We start from the raw sequence: 18707 nt of genomic DNA on the forward strand, positions 1-18707 counted from the left end.
GGCCCTGCGCTGGTAGTGATGGGAAGTTTGGATCATTTTACTGACTCGGACCTTTGAGTCTCATCCAGCAAAATGAACGAATCTTTTTTCCGAGTCATTTCAGCAAAAATCATTAAAATGTTACGTGCTACTTCCCTAAAACATCTACTACTTATGCAAACGTTGATCACACTACAAACAATACAAAAATAATGCTAGAAGAAACAGAAAAGATTAATTCATTGTTTACCTGGGTCTTCTATTATTAGCTCACCACACCTCTTATCTGACAAGTCTTCAGGTGTGAGGCGTTCGTTCATCACGTGACGGCATCATAAGCTAAACCTATGCAGTCAGAGCCGGAAAGAGAATTGATTAGTTCATCTCGAGTCTTTCGAGTCGTTCGTTCTTTTGTCACGTGACGTGACAGCATTGGACAGATAAATTAGTTAATTTACAAGCTTCCTTACAAACGGGTGCATAGTTATTATTATTATTATTATTTACTCTTACAGTTACGTGATGCGTTTCTGGTCTCAAATTGTAGCTTTTTAATTACAGTTTATAAATGTGAATTTCTGCCATGATTCTTTTCCATAACACTGAATGTGGTAACAAAGGTAATAAACTAAAGAATTGGTTATTATTGTTAAGTATTTTTCCCTCAGACTGAATAGGTTTAGCTTATGAGGCTGTCACGTGATGAACGAACGACTCAAACCCGAAGACTCGAAACAGGTGAACTAATTCAGTGCAGAACCTATAGGATGTTGCGCATGCGCGACTGAACGAATCATTCTCCGAGACGACTCGTTCTTCCCGAGTCACATTAAAGATTCGTTCGAAAAGAACGAATCGTTCAAGAACGACCCATCACTATGCGCTGGCAGCCCGCTGGGGGCCCTTAGGCTAGCCCTGTTTGCAGGGACTGCTCTGACCTTATTAGCCCGTTAGTATCCTATTAATTGATTCGCTCTTGTTGCTTATGATAGAACAGCATCACGATGATCTTGTCTTCGTAAAAGATTATTTTATTCGCTTACGTCAGAAACAGCGAATCCCTTTAAAAACTGGCGGTTGTTCTCACTACGTTGCATTGTTATATTTCTGAGAACTTTTACCCGCCAACTGGCGACTGACACTGATACATATACTCACCAACGCCGATTTCTACTCGCATTTGGCGCTTGGCGAGTGTTCATTTTAGGCCCTGCAGCATGTGTGTGGAGGAGGGGCTGACTGGCACAGTGGTTAACTAGAGAAATTAAACAAGTCACTTCATGCTCAAACGTTTGCCGACCCCTGGTCTAGTGTATCAATGACAGTATAAGTTATTTCATCATTCATCATCAGTCGGACAGCATGTAATTAAATCTGCGACGGTTGAGTGCATGAACACCTCTGTTTTTTTTTTTTTGGTTAATTAAGCATTTTTCTGGCATCTGAAGTGCACGTTTCATGGTGAATTTTTACTGTCAACACACTGTAAACAATATTTAGACAAAAAAATGACATAGGGCCAGATTTACTAAACAGGGCAAATTAGCGTTAGAGGACAATTCCATAAACGCGCTGATGGGAGGGAAACCCTGCAGGTGATTTACTGACCAGGTGCATATTAAAGAACACATGTCCATAATGACCAGCGCAATCCACCAAGAGCAGCGCAAATTACCGCCTGCTTTAAGACATGCTTTTTTTGGGCATTAAATAATGCCGCAAATACTCTGTAGAAAAAGCTACGGTAAAAACCTGTTAAATGGTTAACGGTAAGCTCCCCTAATATATACGGTGAAAAACTGTAATAGACATTTCAGACAATTTTACGGTGAAATACCGCTTTTGGAAGTGAAAAAGAATGTAAAATTTACAGGGAAAAACGTAAGTTGACGTTCCCAGAATTCTTTGCATTGCATTTCAAATTTTGTTTGAATTTGATGTTTTTTCTTTGAAATAACTAGGTTTCTTCTTAGTTTTTTCTAATCAGTTATGTTTATTAGGGTTGTATGTTACATCTAATGTTGTTAAATTATTGTTTATTGCATATTTCAGTTTAATGAGTCTCACCATGATGGTGTTTAGTGTTTGTGTGAATGATACTGTGCACCTTCTATATATGTTACTATTTAAAAGCTGCTTGTGATGGGCTTTGGTTCATCATGTGACTCTCATCACCTGCATTTGGTGGTTATCCGTGTATTACAAAGATACAAAACAGATTTCAGTACTTTAATAGGTTGGTATATTAACATTATATCAGTTAATGAAATTACGGTATTTAACTGTAAATTTAAGTTAATACCTAAAACGGTGCTACCGTATATTTTACGGTAGAATTCCGGCAACCACAGCTGCCGGTTTTTACCATAAATTTTACGGAATTTTTTTTACAGTGTACCAGTGAATTGATTAGCGCAAATCTTAGTGTTGTATGATTAATTTAAATAGTCTCCTCCCATAAATTTATCGATCGACAGAGAAACTCCTACAAACGCATATTCAATAAAGTGAGTCGCAAAAATAACTGTCCACGCCTTTTCAGCGCTAATTTCCCACTGCGTGTCTTTAGTAAATCCTGACAGTAGTTTTAACGCTAAAGGAGGGTTTGCGCTGGCGTAAGCTGGTAGTAAATCTGGCCCAATAGCCAGCTACTTTTGCTGAAATGCATAATGTAACAGCATTATAATTTATTGCTTGTTTCTTGTTGTTGTTGCTAAGGGTGTGTTCCGTGAAGCTCATAGCCATGCTGTATTGTAAATAAACACACAGCTATTGACCAATCAGCATCAAGGACAGCAACAATAATGTACATTAATGAGATTCATCTTGGATATTTCCAAATGGTTTTTATTGAAGTCGGTATAAATTAACAGCAGCATATGATAATATGATGTCCTACTTGTTTAAGTGTTTTTTGCATTACTGTGATGTATTTATTTTAAACAAAGTTGAATTCTATCTATCTGTATGTATTTACGCACATATCTAGTGAGTGTGTGTCACGCTTTGTGTCCTCCCTCGTCCCTCCCCTCGGCTGTCTCTGCCCACTCCTCCGCCATGCACTGACCCAGACTCTGCGCTTCATCATCACCGCCATCATCCTCATCGTCATCGCGAACAATAGAGCGAGGCTGCAGGCCTGATCACACGCGCGAGTGTAACGATGATCAGCGGCGTCTGAAGCGCACGGAAGAAACGCGGCATCGCTTCAGACTCGAGCAATCGGCGAAGATGGCGAACGACTCTCCGGCGAAGAGCCTGGTGGACATCGACCTCGCGTCTCTGCGGGTGAGCGGCTCTGTCCGTGAGTCTCCGCGGGGCTCGGGGCTCGCTGCGGCGGGCTGAGTCCGGATCCGCTCCGCTCGTGTTCGCGGAGACGGAGCGGGGATCGCGTCTCTTATTAACCAGTGCGATGCTCTTTGTGTGATTGCAGGACCCTGCTGGTATTTTTGAGCTGGTGGAAGTGGTCGGCAATGGCACTTACGGACAAGTGTACAAGGTCGGTGTCTATTGAGTCTTACTACATTCACAATGAGCTTTACTGCATCTTTGAGACTACTCCATTCTAGTTTTATAGCAGAATAGTCATTTCTATTGAAATCGAGCGGTTTATCAGAGATTGAGCTCTGCTGATGGGTGTGATCTGCTGCGCATGCGCAGAGACACTCAATGCGACAAAAAACCACATTGATTATAAACCGGCTCTGAAGCAGTGTTTCACACAGATATAAACGAGTTCAGCTCTGGATCTGTGCTTCAGCCTGTGATGCACATTATTACACGGAAGAAATGCTGCTGTTTCAGTCCTGTGTGATCCAGCCTCGACTCTTAACAGCTCTTTTTTTTGATCTGACTGCCATAGATTGAGAGATTTTGTTTTACACAGTACTGAATAAAAAAAGCCAAATAGCTGTTCTGGATAATAGCAGGCATATTGTCATAACTCATATTGTCACAGAGGCATCGGCCCGGGCTGAAGAAGGAGCTTCCTCACATTCTTCCAGTCTGAGGTCATGCTCCCGTTTCTGAAGCATTCACGTATTTCCTTAAATCCCAGCGCTGTCGCCGAGCAGCTTTAAAGTGCTAGATCAGCCAGAAATAAGCCTTCGGTCCTCAGTAGCCGTGCTTCCACTGTGGGGCTAGAAGCGGGCGTGCTAGTGTGTATCCGCTGTGTCTTGATGGGGCCGCGGCGGGCCCCTGGGGGCCACAGAATACCTCGGGCTGGAGGAGCGCTCACGAACAAGCCACCGCTGCTGCTTTCACATGTTTTCATAACAAGCTATCAACTAGCATCAACATTTAAAACTCTTTTAATGGAAAAACTCACTTTCAGATGCCAGCGAGTGCCTGAATTAACTTCTGATCACCGCATGAGGCAGAAATGTGTTATACTCAATGCTAAAGTTAACAATCATGATAATAAAAACACGGTATGCTTGTGAAAATACCAGAGACCGCTTGAAGAACTTAGATAAATCATATATGATTATAATCATGTACTGGTTTCATATTTGTTCTGTCTGCTCCGTGTGTCTTTGTTAATACTGGACTTCTGCACCTGCATATGTCATAAACTGCATATTCTCGGTGTAACTCATATCTTCAGTGTGTGAGCTCCCTCTGCTGCTTCGGCTGAAACCTCCTCAGATCACATGCATCCTGGAGAATTCATATAAAAGCTCATTCTTTCTGAAGAAATTCGTCGGAACCATGCGAGGGTTTATCAGTATTTTTCTGTTGTGTTATCTTGGAGTAAAAAGCCCTAATGGAGTTGTTCTGTGCGTTCCTGGCGTCACAAATAACCGGAGCAGCTGCGGCTGAACAAGTAGCCTATGTGTGTTCTCTTTATGAGAAATAATGCTAATAATGATGTGTTTGATTTAGCATGCTGACACAAATTAATAAATTACTATTTTTATCATAAATCATCATGCTTTTCTTACTTAGATTTTTGTCTTGTTTCAAGCAAAATAATCTTATTTCAAACAGAAAACTTCTGAAATCAAGACAATTTTTACTTGTCTAGAAAATCCTTTTTGATTTAATTTTTGCTGAAAACAAGACAAAAAATCAAAGTAAGAAAAGCATTTTTTGCAGTGTATATAAAAATATTGATGCTGAAGCCTTAAGTCTTTATGTAAGGACCAAACGTCCATTTCTTGTTTAACGATAGAGGTTTCATTATTTTCTCCTCGCGTGTGACGTGTTCTTCAGAGAGTGTGTTTTACAGCAGCGCTGGCCCTACTCTCCCTCGTGTCGTGCCAAAGACACAAGACTTTGATTTTTTTTTTTTTAATTGAAGCCAAAAAGATTTCTGTCCGTCCATTGAAAGTCCGTTCAATCAAAAATTTCAAACTTAAAATGCATATGAATCGCTATGATCTACATATTTAATTTAGGCTTTTATTGGCATGTCAACATTAATCATCACACACAGACATACACACACACACACACACATGTTTGTTTTTGTGAAAAGTGGGGACTCTCCATTGGCGTAATGGTTTTTATACTGTACTTACTGTATGTGCTATTGCCCTACACCAACCCTACACCTAAACCTACCCCTTACAGGAGACTGTGCATTTCAACTTTTTTGAAAAAAACTTAATTCTGAGTGATTTATAAGCGTTTTGAAAAGTGGGGACATGGGTCAATGTCCTGAGATGCCACCTTCAGCTTGTAATACCTGACATACCTTTGTTATTATACACATCTATGTCCTGACTTTTCACAAAAACACACACACACACACACACACACTCACACACACACACACACACACACACACACGCACACACACACACCAGCTATATGTTTTTAGATTAGCCTAGTTTGTGAAAGTATGCAGTAATAAAGTAACAAGCCCCTTGAAGCCGTGGTTTACAGTGAATTTATAACAGCTAAGGGGCGTTGTTAGGCATGACGCGAAGCAGAGTTCCTAAAACCCTCTTAGCTGTTATAAATTCACTGTAAACCACGGCTTCAAGGGGCTTGTTTATATAAAGCGATTATTCTACAGACGGTTTCCTCGTGCGCTCGCGCCTGGCCCGAAGTTAGCTTCGGTCTGTGTTTGTTTATCGGTCTGGTTGGTGGCGCCGGCTGCTAATGCAGTTAAAGTGATGAGTAGTGACGCTGGGCTCAGCTTGTTGTGCTGTGGGATGTGTTTCACATTCATTTATTTATTTGTGGTGACCCCACGATATCAAAACTGACCGATTTTCCAAAAGGCTTCGTTGAATAAACATATGAGCACCTAACGCACGTTTAAAAATCCAAACGAGGTGCAGGTGTTTTTATATCACTGTATTTCTGAAGGAACACTGTCTTTAGAAAATGTTCGAAGTCATTTTCATTTCGTCTCGCATGTAATGCCTGATAAAGCAGCGTTTGTGAGCTCAGCGCTGCTTGTGTAACGTACAGCCGTTAGCGGAGAAACCTCTGGTAATAATTATCTACTCGAGAGGGACTTGGCTGTTGTTATTGATTCTGTTTGGATGTCTACCGGAAGTTAAGTTAGGGCCACAAAAGCGCGCGTGCGCAGTAACGTTTGTTTATGTTGTTGCCGTTAAAACAGTCTATATACGTAGTAAGGTTTCACAAAATAAAACAGAGCAAATAAAGTGTAATGATATTAATAAAACATTATTCTTCCACCAAACAATGTAGTTCCTCAGAAACGGTTGTGGTTTCAACCAAGCGGCAACCTCCCGCTCGCTCTCGTGAAACCAACACGGAAGTGACCTAAACTGTAGTTCATGGACTGGCCGCTCGATCCTAGAGACTCTCCGTGTTAAAATACCCAACTTTACAGCAGAAAAAACATGTTTACAGCCTGGTTCAAAAAATGATTTTGGTCTATATAGCTTTGAGGGGGTGGATTTAAACTCTTCCGTTTAAATTATATCAAGCCATAAAATTCTGTGTAATTAAGGGCGTGGCCACTTGAGTGACAGGTGTATTGCCGCTGCTGTCACCACTGTCATGCTTGGGGGGTGTGGTTTCAGCAACCAGCTCCACCCACATCCCGCCTTTTTGCCCATTTTCGGTTATCCAGGAGTGACGCGCAGTCAAGATGGCGACGGCCGTCTCCGCGCACTTTGAGCTTCAAAAATGCTCTTCAGAAACTTACGGGTGACGTCACGGACACTACATCCATTTTTTTTTTTTTTTTTACAGTCTATGGCTGCGTCCGAAATCGCATACTACTTGTGTAGGTACTACATTTGAATTCGAACATACTACTCGACCGTTAAAAAAGTACGTTCTATATAGTATGAATGAGGGTAGTATGAATGGAATTCGGACGTACTACATCCGCCATGTTGATCTTCACAACAGCGCAAAAATGTAAAGAACACTTCACTGCGCTAACATCGTTAATGATTTAAATTCTTACCGCTTAACACACCGTCTATTTAAAGAAAGCAGCGTTAACAAGCTGATGTACTACATTGCTTTCCGCCATTTTTCGGATGTGACGCCGCCTCTCCCACGGCCTCATGGGACAGTAAAGTGTCCGTCGTTTGCCTACTACAGAATTCGGGCGGAAGCAGTAGGTCATCCGGGTACTTCTCGCATACTGTTTTTCGCATACTATATAGTAGGGAAGTATGCGATTTTGGACGCACTCTATGGTTCCAACAAAGTGGTTGCCGAGCAACACACAGACGTAAACAAAGGTGTGTTTGTAGAGTAATTTACAACGGCTTCAAACACGGCTCAACCAATCAGAATCAAGGACCAGAACTATCCGATCTATAATACACGTTTTAAACCGTAGAACGTAGCGATGTTGTCCCATGACTTCATTACGTTGCGTGTTTAATTCGGCACGAGTGACTGTAGCTATCATAAAGAATTAAATCATTTTACATTAAAAACGTGTGTGTTACAACAGTGAATTCACTTTCAGCCGTCAGATCAAATCATGACTGAAGAAAGAGATGGCAGTAATTGTGCTTCACTGCAGTCACAGCAGGAAGTGCAGAGACACGACGTCCCACAATGCACCACGCTCCCTACAGCCTCACATCAGCGTGAGAGAGAGGAGACCGAGCGGGGACCAAACGCATATAAACAGCTGCAGAAACATGCTCCGCTGCTGTAATCGAAGGGCTTTTGGCTGGGTGGTCAACACTTTGGCATCATAATCTTACCTGCAGATACAGTGGTGTGTTGTTATGAAGGAATATTGTGATTTTGCTGATTGTGATCGTGGAGCTCTATAGCCTGTGTTTATCCTCCAGATCCTGTGAGAACACGGCAGTCTTGAACCTACAGTGACATTTCATCTTCACTGACAGACAGAAGCTGAATTTAAGGCATTTCTGACTCGGATCCAGTTTCATTTTTGCAGCCAGTGACCACACAGAGTCAGATTTGTACAGAAATCAATCCTGGCCACATTCAGATGTGGTTAGAAGTGAGAGTTATTGAGGCCTGTGCTCTCAGATTGGAGTTCAGATTGTTTTCCTGTGTGTGTGTGTGTGTGTGTGTGTGTGTGAGAGACACACACTGTGAGAGTGTGAACACGCCGTGACGCCCGTTAAGGGCTTGAGCTCTTGGTCACCTGTAAGCAGCGTTTCATCATAAAACAATAAAACGATGCGCACAGGACAGTCGCAGACATCTGATCGTATTCCAGTGAATGAGAAATGATTGCAGTGCAAACCGCTGAAGAGCTAGACGTGGTTCACAGGCTTCATGTGCCACAAATCAGCCGCTGTAGAAAAACTTGAATGGTTGCAGACCGGATGATTGTCTGTTTTGCTTGCATCTATACACCTTTCACTTTTTAAGACTAAAACAAAAGATGGATTCATTGTTATTATTAATTAAGAAGCCCAACAACAATAAAACAGTAGGCTATAATGACAAACTAGCTTACATAACATTTATTAACAGATCTTCAGGTGAGTCTCTCTCGTGCTGCAGCGCTCGTCGTATGGAGCAGAGCATGCACTCGCGCAAATGAGACCACGGCAAATTTTAACACGCAAATGTGACTGTTTTGGTTGCAGTCTAGAGCCCTGTTTCATTCTGTTTATATGATGGGTTACTGAATCATTCACTTACTCGATTTATTCAAAAACGTGGATTTATTCAGTAACGAATAGGGATTTACCGATCCAATATTCAGTATCGGTATCTATCAACTATATTTGAAGTGTTCTGAAGCGGTTTCATAGTTTAATGTGAGGTAGAGATGAGTATTTAAGTCGAAGTTCAGGTAAAGTCTTCTCTCCGCTGCGTCTGTCTGTCGTCCTCCATTCAGCGTCAAACTGTGTCGCGAACGCTGAAACTCTCTTCAAGAGCACAATAACTGAGATTTATCATCAGTCTCTTCTATGCGGAGCGCTGTGTTGCTTCATTCTCACAGAAGCGCTTTGTGCCGCTGTGTATTGAGCCTTTCGCATTATAATAGTTTTGCTCAATGAAAGGTTATTAATAATCTTTCTTGTTCTGTCCTATCTATCATATGTTGCTGCCTCATTACTGTGCTATACATTTAAAATAAATGTCTTTTGATTTATAGTATATATTTATATATAAATATTTACTTGTGTTTCATGAATGTATTTTACAACAATACAAAGATTTAGTCCTACACTTATTTGTTCCCCTCTGAATAATGTTATTTCACTAAATGTTTAGATTTTATAGCATTATTGTGCACTAAGGATTTTTATTTTTAAATAATTAAAAAGAAAAAGTAAAACTTGGAAAAAAAGATGAAATAGATTGTTTAGCCGTCTGACAGCAGAGAACTGTGAACATGCGAGTTTGCTGTTAAACGACTGAAATATGAGCATCGCTTCTTGATCGATCTCCAGAGATGAGGAACGTCCCTGCTGTGGATCTGAGCTGAGCTGACCACGTGCTGGCGTTTATGAATCCGAGAAAGCGTGACGATCACATGCAGCAGCCGTCTGAAATGTTGTTTCTTCAGGTTTGGGATGCGGTTGTGTTTGGACAGATGAGGAGCTGTGATCGGTGTTTATGACTCTTTGAGTGTGACTCTGAGCGATGGCTTCTGAGGAGCATCTGCCCTCGCACTAAACACACTGCTGTTCTTCCTCGGTGTGTGTGTACATTGTTTTCTTTGTGTCGGCCAATGAGGCGTGAGCTTCAGGTCACATGTCCAGAGCCGCTGGAGCTCTAGGTGGCGCTAAAACACCGAAGACTGATTCGCGTCCAGCAGGGATGCGTTTGACTCCACACACACACACACACACCCTACACCTAAACCTACCCCTTACAGAGACACACACACACACACACACACACACACATCCTACACCTAAACCTACCCCTTACAGACACACACACACACACATTCACGCTGCCTGTGTGAAAGACTCGTTTATCTCCAGCCTGTGTTCTGTGTGCTCTCCTCTCTTCATCTGAGACAGACTGGACCTTCGAGGCGGCTGGACACGAGAGAGGAAGACCTCACTGTGACAGCTGTGCTCCTCTCTGAACTGAAGCTCTGTTCTCGGTCCTGTGCTCCGTGTTACTGCTGTATCCGTGCCTCATTAATCATCACACACACACACCGTCTCAATCATAATGTGATGCTGCGGTGTGTTTGCGGCGTCTCGTATGAACACATCACATACGAACAGATATGAGCTTGTTCATGTATGATCATGTGATTCACAGCCCCAGAGAGCTGGTGGTCATGTGACCGGAGCGTGAGGCTGTGATTGGCTGAGAGTGAGTAACCAGGCAGACTCGCACATTCAGTAGATCTAGCACAGCTCTCAGAGAAACCGCCGGATCTCAGGCGCTCTGTGACTAGCTCCGATCTTCAGTGATGCTCAGTCCTCTCACACGCCCGCAGCGTGCCGTCCTGAAGGACTGTGTGGAAGTGTGTGTCCAGGCTGCGTGCGGTGACCTGCAGGCAGAGAGAGAGGACACTAGTGGGTTTTTAAGGAATCACAGTTGGGTGAACTTCTATAGTAGGGATGAAACGATTACCAGTTTGATGATAAAGTTCCCCACGCTTAGTATTACCCTTTCATTTTTTAATTGTAATTGAAACCACATTCGATTACTGCAATTTGAACAGCTGAGGATAAATAAACACTGTCCAGCATCAAGCAGAGTTTCCGCGTCGCGTGTTGTTTTCAGTGAAAACACGGAAAAGCTGGGAGGTTTTAAAAGAGTGCTAAGAGAATTATAATAATGAATATATGAATGAATTAATTATATGAATCTACCTCTGAATGTTCTGACTGTCTTCAGAAAAGATTCGATGGTATTTAGTTTTCATCTTCGCTCCGTGTAATACCTGATAAAGTAGAGTAAACCTATTTTTACCTATTCATACCTATTAAGCTCCCCAAAATCAACACGGAGACATTTTTAGTGCACAAGATATTGGTTTCAGTATAAAAAGTTATGTTAAAATAAAATATTTTTGTGTGAGAGATTAATATTGTATTTTAAATGACAAAAGCATTTCAATTAAGATATACATCATTAAATTCAGAAAGTCTGGCTGTGCTTAATGGGTACATTTCTGTGTTCTTTACACCGCTGTTCCCATTAAACTCACATCATGCTTTATTAAAAATTCTTGTTTATTTTAAGGAAAAGTTTTAAAGAATAATTGTAAAAATATATATTTTTTGAAGGTACAAAGTCAATCACAAAAAAACAGAAAACTAAAATAAAGCAACAAGTCGATCAGTTATATATTCATAGTGAAGTGTCATCTAAGCAACATTGCAGCATCTGGACTAGTCCACGTTCAGCTGAATAACACATTCAAAAATCAGATAAAACAAACCAATAAAACCTTTAATTCTTGGGGCTGAACACAGAAACTAGCCTCATTATGAGCCTCTTATTAAATGGATATCATCTTATCTATAGTCTCTTACGGCTGGAATACACTACTTGATTTTCCACAGATTTACAGTCTGCAGATCTGAGTCGACAGAATCCAGAGAAAATCAATTAACTTAACTTAAAGTGACAACCATCAGTTAATATGTAAAGTCTGTTCATGAAGTATTTACAGACGTTCAGTGTAGAAGAGCTTAAAGAGAGCACTGAGCTTAATTGGAGCAGCAACAATTTATAATGCATTTCATGTAATATTTATTAAAATGACAGGATTTTGCTAAATAAATAGTTTAGGTCATGTATTAAGTTCATACATATTTTAATATGAACAATTATTAACAATATCTATGAAATTATACTTTTTCTAACTGATGTCACAGCTGTGTAGTCGTGCACCTTTAAGCTCACTTTACAATAATATGAAATCTTTCAAAAATTACAGCACTGTAAAACTACAGACCAGCAATGAACTATAGATTTATAATATTATGGATGTAAAAGTACAAGCCAGTAATGCCTGTGACGTAATATGTTAGCGTAGCACACGATCTTATACAGCTAGTCAGCTAACTGTGGTCTGTAGCATCTGTGCTGTGTTGCTAAAACTTGTAATTATTTCACGCATCCCAGTTCCAGGTTATAATATGCAAAAGTCTGAACATTAATCTCTTAATTTTACAATAAGTAGTGAAACTTACCCAAAATAAAGTCTTAAACATCTAAAAAAAACGCACATTTAAGGGGCTCCTCTTTTGATGAAAGTTTTCAGACAGCTTTCAAAATGGCCGCCAGACAGCGTGAACACATGGAGACTCGTATCTCAGCGTGTGACGATCTGATGGACTTCAAATTACAGGAGGTATATAGTAACAAACACAAATTATTTTTCTTTTTATAATCTGATCTCAAAAATGGAAGTGAGCTTAATGGGTACGTTTACCCTTGTTTTAATCACAACGCTGCTTTGTTCGCGGAGTTTACGGGAACCCGCTGTAATTCTGCTCCATCAGCGCCACCTGCTGTCAGAGACTGGATTTACAGAGACTTACGTTCACATTCAGTCTGTGCGCAGTTTCTGTCTGGACTAAAGTCAGACTGGATTTGCCCTGCTGTGAATTTTGACCGGTTGATGAAAAACAAGCTTATGTGGATTCTACACATTTAAACAATTAAGATACCTAGAATTATTTATGGAGCAGAAAAAACTAAACAATCATTTACTAATCAGTTTTCATTTTGACATCCCTTTCCTTTATTTAACGGCTGAAATATGAGGTTTACCTTTTTATGAAGCTTTTACAAAGTTTTATTTGAACATTTCGTACATGTTATTAGATAAACTGTTGTCAGTCATGTTGTCATTTAAAATCCAGACATCATTGGTAATGTTGTTTTAGTGTTTATGCTGAAGAGATGCAGCGTCCAGAAGCCCTGTAACTCTCAGGGCCTGGATCGGGCGAAATGGACGTCATGGTTAATATTTGCAGCTGAGCAGATGCGATAACTGTCATGAACACGCTCTAAAGCCCAGCACACACCAAGCTGACGAACTAGTGGTGACGAAAGCGTCTGGGTCCAAAGTTGCCCTGACACACCAAACCGACACCCGACGGCCCCGTTCTGTGCCTTTCTCGTGCACTGGTTCGCCAGCTGAACAGCCAATCAGAATGATCAGATGGCCCGACTGACCGACGAGCTCCGATGTTGATTTGACATGTCGAATCGGCCGAAAAAAGCCAACGGTGCAGAACACGCTGAGAAAACTTAGTCGGCCGACGAACAAAAACTGCCCGATGGCCGACTGTCGGCTTGGTGTGTACCGGGCTTAAGCGGTTCACCAGTCACAACGCACTGGGCCAGCTAACCAATCACATTTCATGTTTCGGGAGGAGGGGCTTCATCAAAACAGGATGTAAACTGAGCGTTCGAGACTGACTGGGAAGAGAGGTGCTGCACTAATGTAAAATATGTGAAAACAATCCAGCATGAAAACCTATTCTAGTACACACCAAAAACCAAACCAAGAGTTTATAAAAGCTCATAATAGGAGCTCTTTAGATTAGGCTTTCATTGAGCAGCTCAACCGTGACGTGTGAGAACCTGTGAGGATCATTCTGTCAGTGAATGATGACCCGTCTCATGTTTGGGTGAAATGATATTTTAAGACACTGTGAAACACCCTGATAAAGGTGTGGATGGTTCTCTCCAGAAAGGCTGAAAAAGACAGACAAACAGTAAACGGTGGAGTACAGTCGTGGTTCCTGAGGCAGAACGTTTTCTGAAGGCACAGCTGGGAGAATGAAGAGCACCGAGTTGAAGGTGTTTTGGGCTGTGAAGGGTTGCTTCTAGGCTTTGTTTATGGTGCTGTTGTGAACGGAGGAGGAGATTTGAAGTGCTTCCACTTTTAGATGCAGCCTTTTTACAGATGAAATGGTTTTGCTGCTCATCTGATCTTTTAAATCTCCAAATAATTGAACTAGGTCTGCAACTAATTATGTTTAATTAATCAATTAATTTGATAAATGTACATTTAATTTTTTGTATTTAATAAGTTATTCCACATCCTGCCAAATATTGTCCTCCAAAACCACATGGACTGAAGGCTGTGAGAACGCATATAGTGACTGTAAACTTTATATTATAAAACAAAAAGAAATGACTGTTTCTGAAAGAGGAACACATTCACCTCATTACCATCATCTTTTACAGGTACTGCTCTCATCACAATATAGCTACCTGTGCCATATGAAGAACATTAAACCTACATATAATGTCTAACAACAAATACTTGAGCAAAAAGTGTTTTAGTCTAAATCTTTACGCTCCGTCTGTCTGTCTGCACATGCACACGCTTCCTTCAGTGAAGTTTAGCGGAGACTCACTCTCTGTCCAGACCAGCCACGTGATTAGAGCATACCTGTGAAATATTCAATTCAGTTCAATTCAATTCAAGTTTATTTGAATAGCGCTTTTCAAGATGCAGAGTTATGTACTGAAGAAAACGCATCTCTAACCGCACAGATATCTGTCAGATCTCTGGTAAAAATAAATCTTGCTGCCGCATTCTGGATTAATTGTACAGGTTTTATAGAACTGGCTGGAAGACCTGCCAAGAGATCATTGCAATAGTTCAGTCTGGAGAGAGCAAGAGCTTGAACAAGGAGTTGTGAGGCATGTTCTGATCTTCCTGATGTTGAATAAAGCAAATCTGCAGTTTTAGTAATGTGGTCTGAGAAAGTCAGCTGATCATCAATCACAACTCCAAGGTTTCTGGCTGTTTTTGAAGGAGTTATGGTTGATGAGCCTAACTGGATGGTGAAATTGTGATTAAATGATGGGTTTGATGGAACCACAAGCAGTTCTGTCTTGGCAAGGTTGAGTTGAAGGTGATGGTCTTTCATCCAGCAAGAAATGTCTGTCAGACAAGCTGAGATACGAGCAGCTATCGTCGGATCATCAGGATGAGAGGCAGAGTTGAGTGTCATCAGCAAAGCAGTGATATGAAAAGCCATGTTTCTGAATGACAGAACCTAGTGATGCCATGTAGACCGAGAAGAGAAGTGGTCCAAGAACTGAGCCCTGAGGCACCCCAGTAGCTAGTTGTGGCGACTTGGACACCTCACCTCTCCAAGACACCTTGAAGCACCTATCTGAGAGGTAAGAGACTTGGTTGAACACAGCTCGTTCAAGTGTTTTAGCAATGAAAGGAAGAAGGGAAATCGGTCTGTAGTTCTCTGAAAGAGATGGGTAAAGAGTGGGTTTCTTAAGTAGTGGGGTTATATGAGCCTGTCTAAATGCTGAGGGGAAACTCCAGTGTGAAGGGATGTATTAATGATGTGAGTGAGTGCAGGTACAACTGCAGGAGAAATGGCTTGAAGGAGATGAGATGGAATAGGATCAAGCGGACAAGTAGTAGGATGAGTTTAGAGACTACTGGCTCAGAGAGTGAAGAGAAGGATGTGAACGAGTGTAAGTTTGCTGGTAAGATGTGTTTGGCAGATTATGGTGTGGAGAATTGTGCAGTGATGCTTTTAATTTTATTAATGAAGAACGTGGCAAAGTCGTCAGCTGTTAGAGTTGATGAAGGAGGGGGAGGAGGAGGACAAAGGAGACATCATCTAGTTGCCCAGAGTGAAGATTAAGTTGCATATGAGACGGATTTACTCTCATTGTAGAGGGTTGTCCATCTTCACCATCACGCAAGTTCTTTGATACAGCTGTGCGCTCCCCACAGTGCAAAAGGGACCCCTCTCAAACCGTGTCGCACCAAGCTCCAGACGTTATTTAAGTGACACACACCGGTATTGCGGTATATTAAAAATTCATATCATGACAAAAATAAACGTAAAAAAAGTATTCGGTATGAACCGGTATACCGCTCAGTACTACGATATTAAATGTATGACCACTGGTCATCTGAAATGGGAATAGAAAGGTCTTGTTCCCAAATCTCCTTGAAACGCTTTGAAAGATCAGGTATCAAAACAAACACCATACTTTTGATAATAACTGCTGCACATGTTAAAGTGCTGTAGGTTTTTATGGAGTATAAATATATAGCCAGTGACACGCCACACAGTTAAAATCCCCACCTAGAACTGATATATGAGAATGGACATATGACAAAAAAGAGATGAAATTCAGCAATAATTAAAGTATAATAAAACAAGAGTTTCTGACCAGCAGCAAGACTGAATTTATGTGTTGAAACGCCACAGCCGGTGGATTTGTCATGGCAGAGGATGATAAACCTGAGCGACTCGATTCTGTCTGTAGTTTTATGAGCAGAGCCGAGTCTTCTGAAGAAATCAGCCTGTTATGAGTCGATGCTAGTTTAGCAGCTAACACAGCCCGTCATCATCAGGACAAGTCATACTCATTTATAGACAACTTTATACAATACAGACCCTTTCAAAGCAGCAATCGGTAATAACAGTGAAACGGTTTCTGCTGTATATCAGTTCAGATCTGATGTAGTTTAACCTCACTGCTCTTTATTTACAGCAGAAACACAGGTAAGAGAACAGCTGAAATTGTGAAAGCCAAATAGACATAAAGGTTTGTGTAAAACATGCAGAAAAGGACAAGAAAATTGATGATGGGCTGTTGAGCTGTTGATAAATAACACCCAGTCCTGTGAATTTGTGCTTGTTCTTCCAGTAGCGTCAGTGAGTTGTTTGTTATATTTCTCGTTCTTTCTTCCGTTTCATGGACTCAGATGTGAGAGATTCTTAACGTTATCTCTGCTGGCTGAAGCTGTTCATTTAGTTTGATCAGAAAACACAGACGCGGTCTGCTGTTGGTGAGTTTCTCCGTGTCTGAAGCACACGAGGAAAGAGTCGAGGGTCTGTCCTCCGCCGTCAGGATCACTAACCCTGCTGTCATCCATGCTAACGCTCATGAAGCTGCACAGAGGCATTAGCGTGTATATCATGTGCTTCTCTAACTGATTTGCTCTGTGTTTCTGATCAGGGTCGACATGTCAAAACTGGGCAGCTGGCGGCCATCAAAGTCATGGACGTGACTGAAGTAAGTGCACACAGCTCACAGAGCCACGCTTCTCACATCAGTGTTCAACACAACCAATGAAGCAAACCGTATTATGAAATGGTCAAGAAAGGTAGTATATGAATCCATAAACAACAGGAGGAGCACTGAGCTCAAGTACTGCACATCTGTACTCAGACAAACTCCCGCTGTGTGTGTGTGTGTTCAGGATGAAGAAGAGGAGATTAAGCTGGAGATTAACATGCTGAAGAAATACTCTCATCACAGAAACATCGCCACGTATTACGGCGCCTTCATCAAGAAGAGTCCTCCAGGACACGACGACCAGCTGTGGGTCAGTTTCTCACACACACACTCACAAACACACTCTCACACACTCACTCACTCACTCACTCACTCACACACTCTCACACTCTCTCTCACACACACACACACACACACACACTCACGCGCGCACACACACACACACACTCACACTCACACTCACACACTCACACTCACACTCACACACAATCACACACTCACTCACTCACGCGCACACACACACACTCTCACAAACACAATCACACACTCTCACGCACACACACACTCACACACACTCACACTCACACACACTCACACACACTCACACTCACACACTCTCACAAACACAATCACTCACTCACTCACTCACTCACTCACACACACAATCATACACTATGACTACGAGACTATGACATTTCCTGAGACGACTTGCCCCACACACACCCCTGTGCATGTGATGTTCAGAGAGAGTCTGCTTCATTACTGCCAGCGTCAAGATGAGAGCTGCATTTCACACCGTTTGCTCAGAACTGATCGTCTTCAGTTCCATGTTCTGCGTCTGTGTGTGTGTGTGTGTGTGTGTGTGTGTGTGTGTCTGTATACATCTGTGTGTGTCTGTATACATCTGTGTGTGTGTGCCTGTATACATCTGTGTGTGTGTGTCTGTATACATCTGTGTGTGTGTGCCTGTATACATCTGTGTGTGTGTGTGTCTGTATACATCTGTCTGTGTGTGTCTGTATACATCTGTGTGTGTGTGTGTGTGTGTGTGTGTGTGTGTCCAGTAAAGCAGTGAGTTTCTCTTGCAGCTGGTGATGGAGTTTTGTGGAGCCGGTTCGATCACAGATCTTGTGAAGAACACTAAAGGGAATACTCTGAAGGAAGACTGGATCGCATACATCTCCAGAGAAATCCTCAGGGTATGAAGCGACGCTCACACACACACACACACACACACACACACACACACACACACACTCACACTCCTGTGTGTTTCTCTCGGCAGGGTCTGGCTCACCTGCACGCTCATCACGTCATCCACAGAGACATCAAGGGCCAGA

The 18707-nt window shown here is 41.8% G+C and overlaps 1 protein-coding gene across 3 annotated transcripts in view; it reads left to right on the plus strand.

The window, feature by feature from the left end:
* The first annotated feature begins 2960 nt into the window (after positions 1–2960).
* map4k4 (mitogen-activated protein kinase kinase kinase kinase 4) overlaps positions 2961–18707 on the plus strand; it is a 54137-nt gene continuing 38390 nt past the window's right edge. Inside the window, exons 1-6 of one of the 3 annotated variants that reach the window (XM_058786211.1) lie at positions 2961–3267; positions 3413–3478; positions 17308–17364; positions 17552–17677; positions 18456–18566; positions 18653–18707. The exon at positions 18653–18707 is cut by the window's right edge and continues 36 nt beyond it. In XM_058786211.1, coding sequence (XP_058642194.1) covers positions 3211–3267; positions 3413–3478; positions 17308–17364; positions 17552–17677; positions 18456–18566; positions 18653–18707 — 472 coding nt within the window. In that variant the 5' untranslated portion in view covers positions 2961–3210. The remainder of the gene's footprint in view (positions 3268–3412; positions 3479–17307; positions 17365–17551; positions 17678–18455; positions 18567–18652) is intronic. The other 2 variants (XM_058786209.1, XM_058786210.1) reach the window with 2 other exon arrangements.

The sequence above is a fragment of the Onychostoma macrolepis genome, chromosome 09, assembly GCF_012432095.1.
Source record: "Onychostoma macrolepis isolate SWU-2019 chromosome 09, ASM1243209v1, whole genome shotgun sequence".
In the NCBI taxonomy this organism is placed as follows: Eukaryota; Metazoa; Chordata; class Actinopteri; order Cypriniformes; family Cyprinidae; genus Onychostoma; species Onychostoma macrolepis.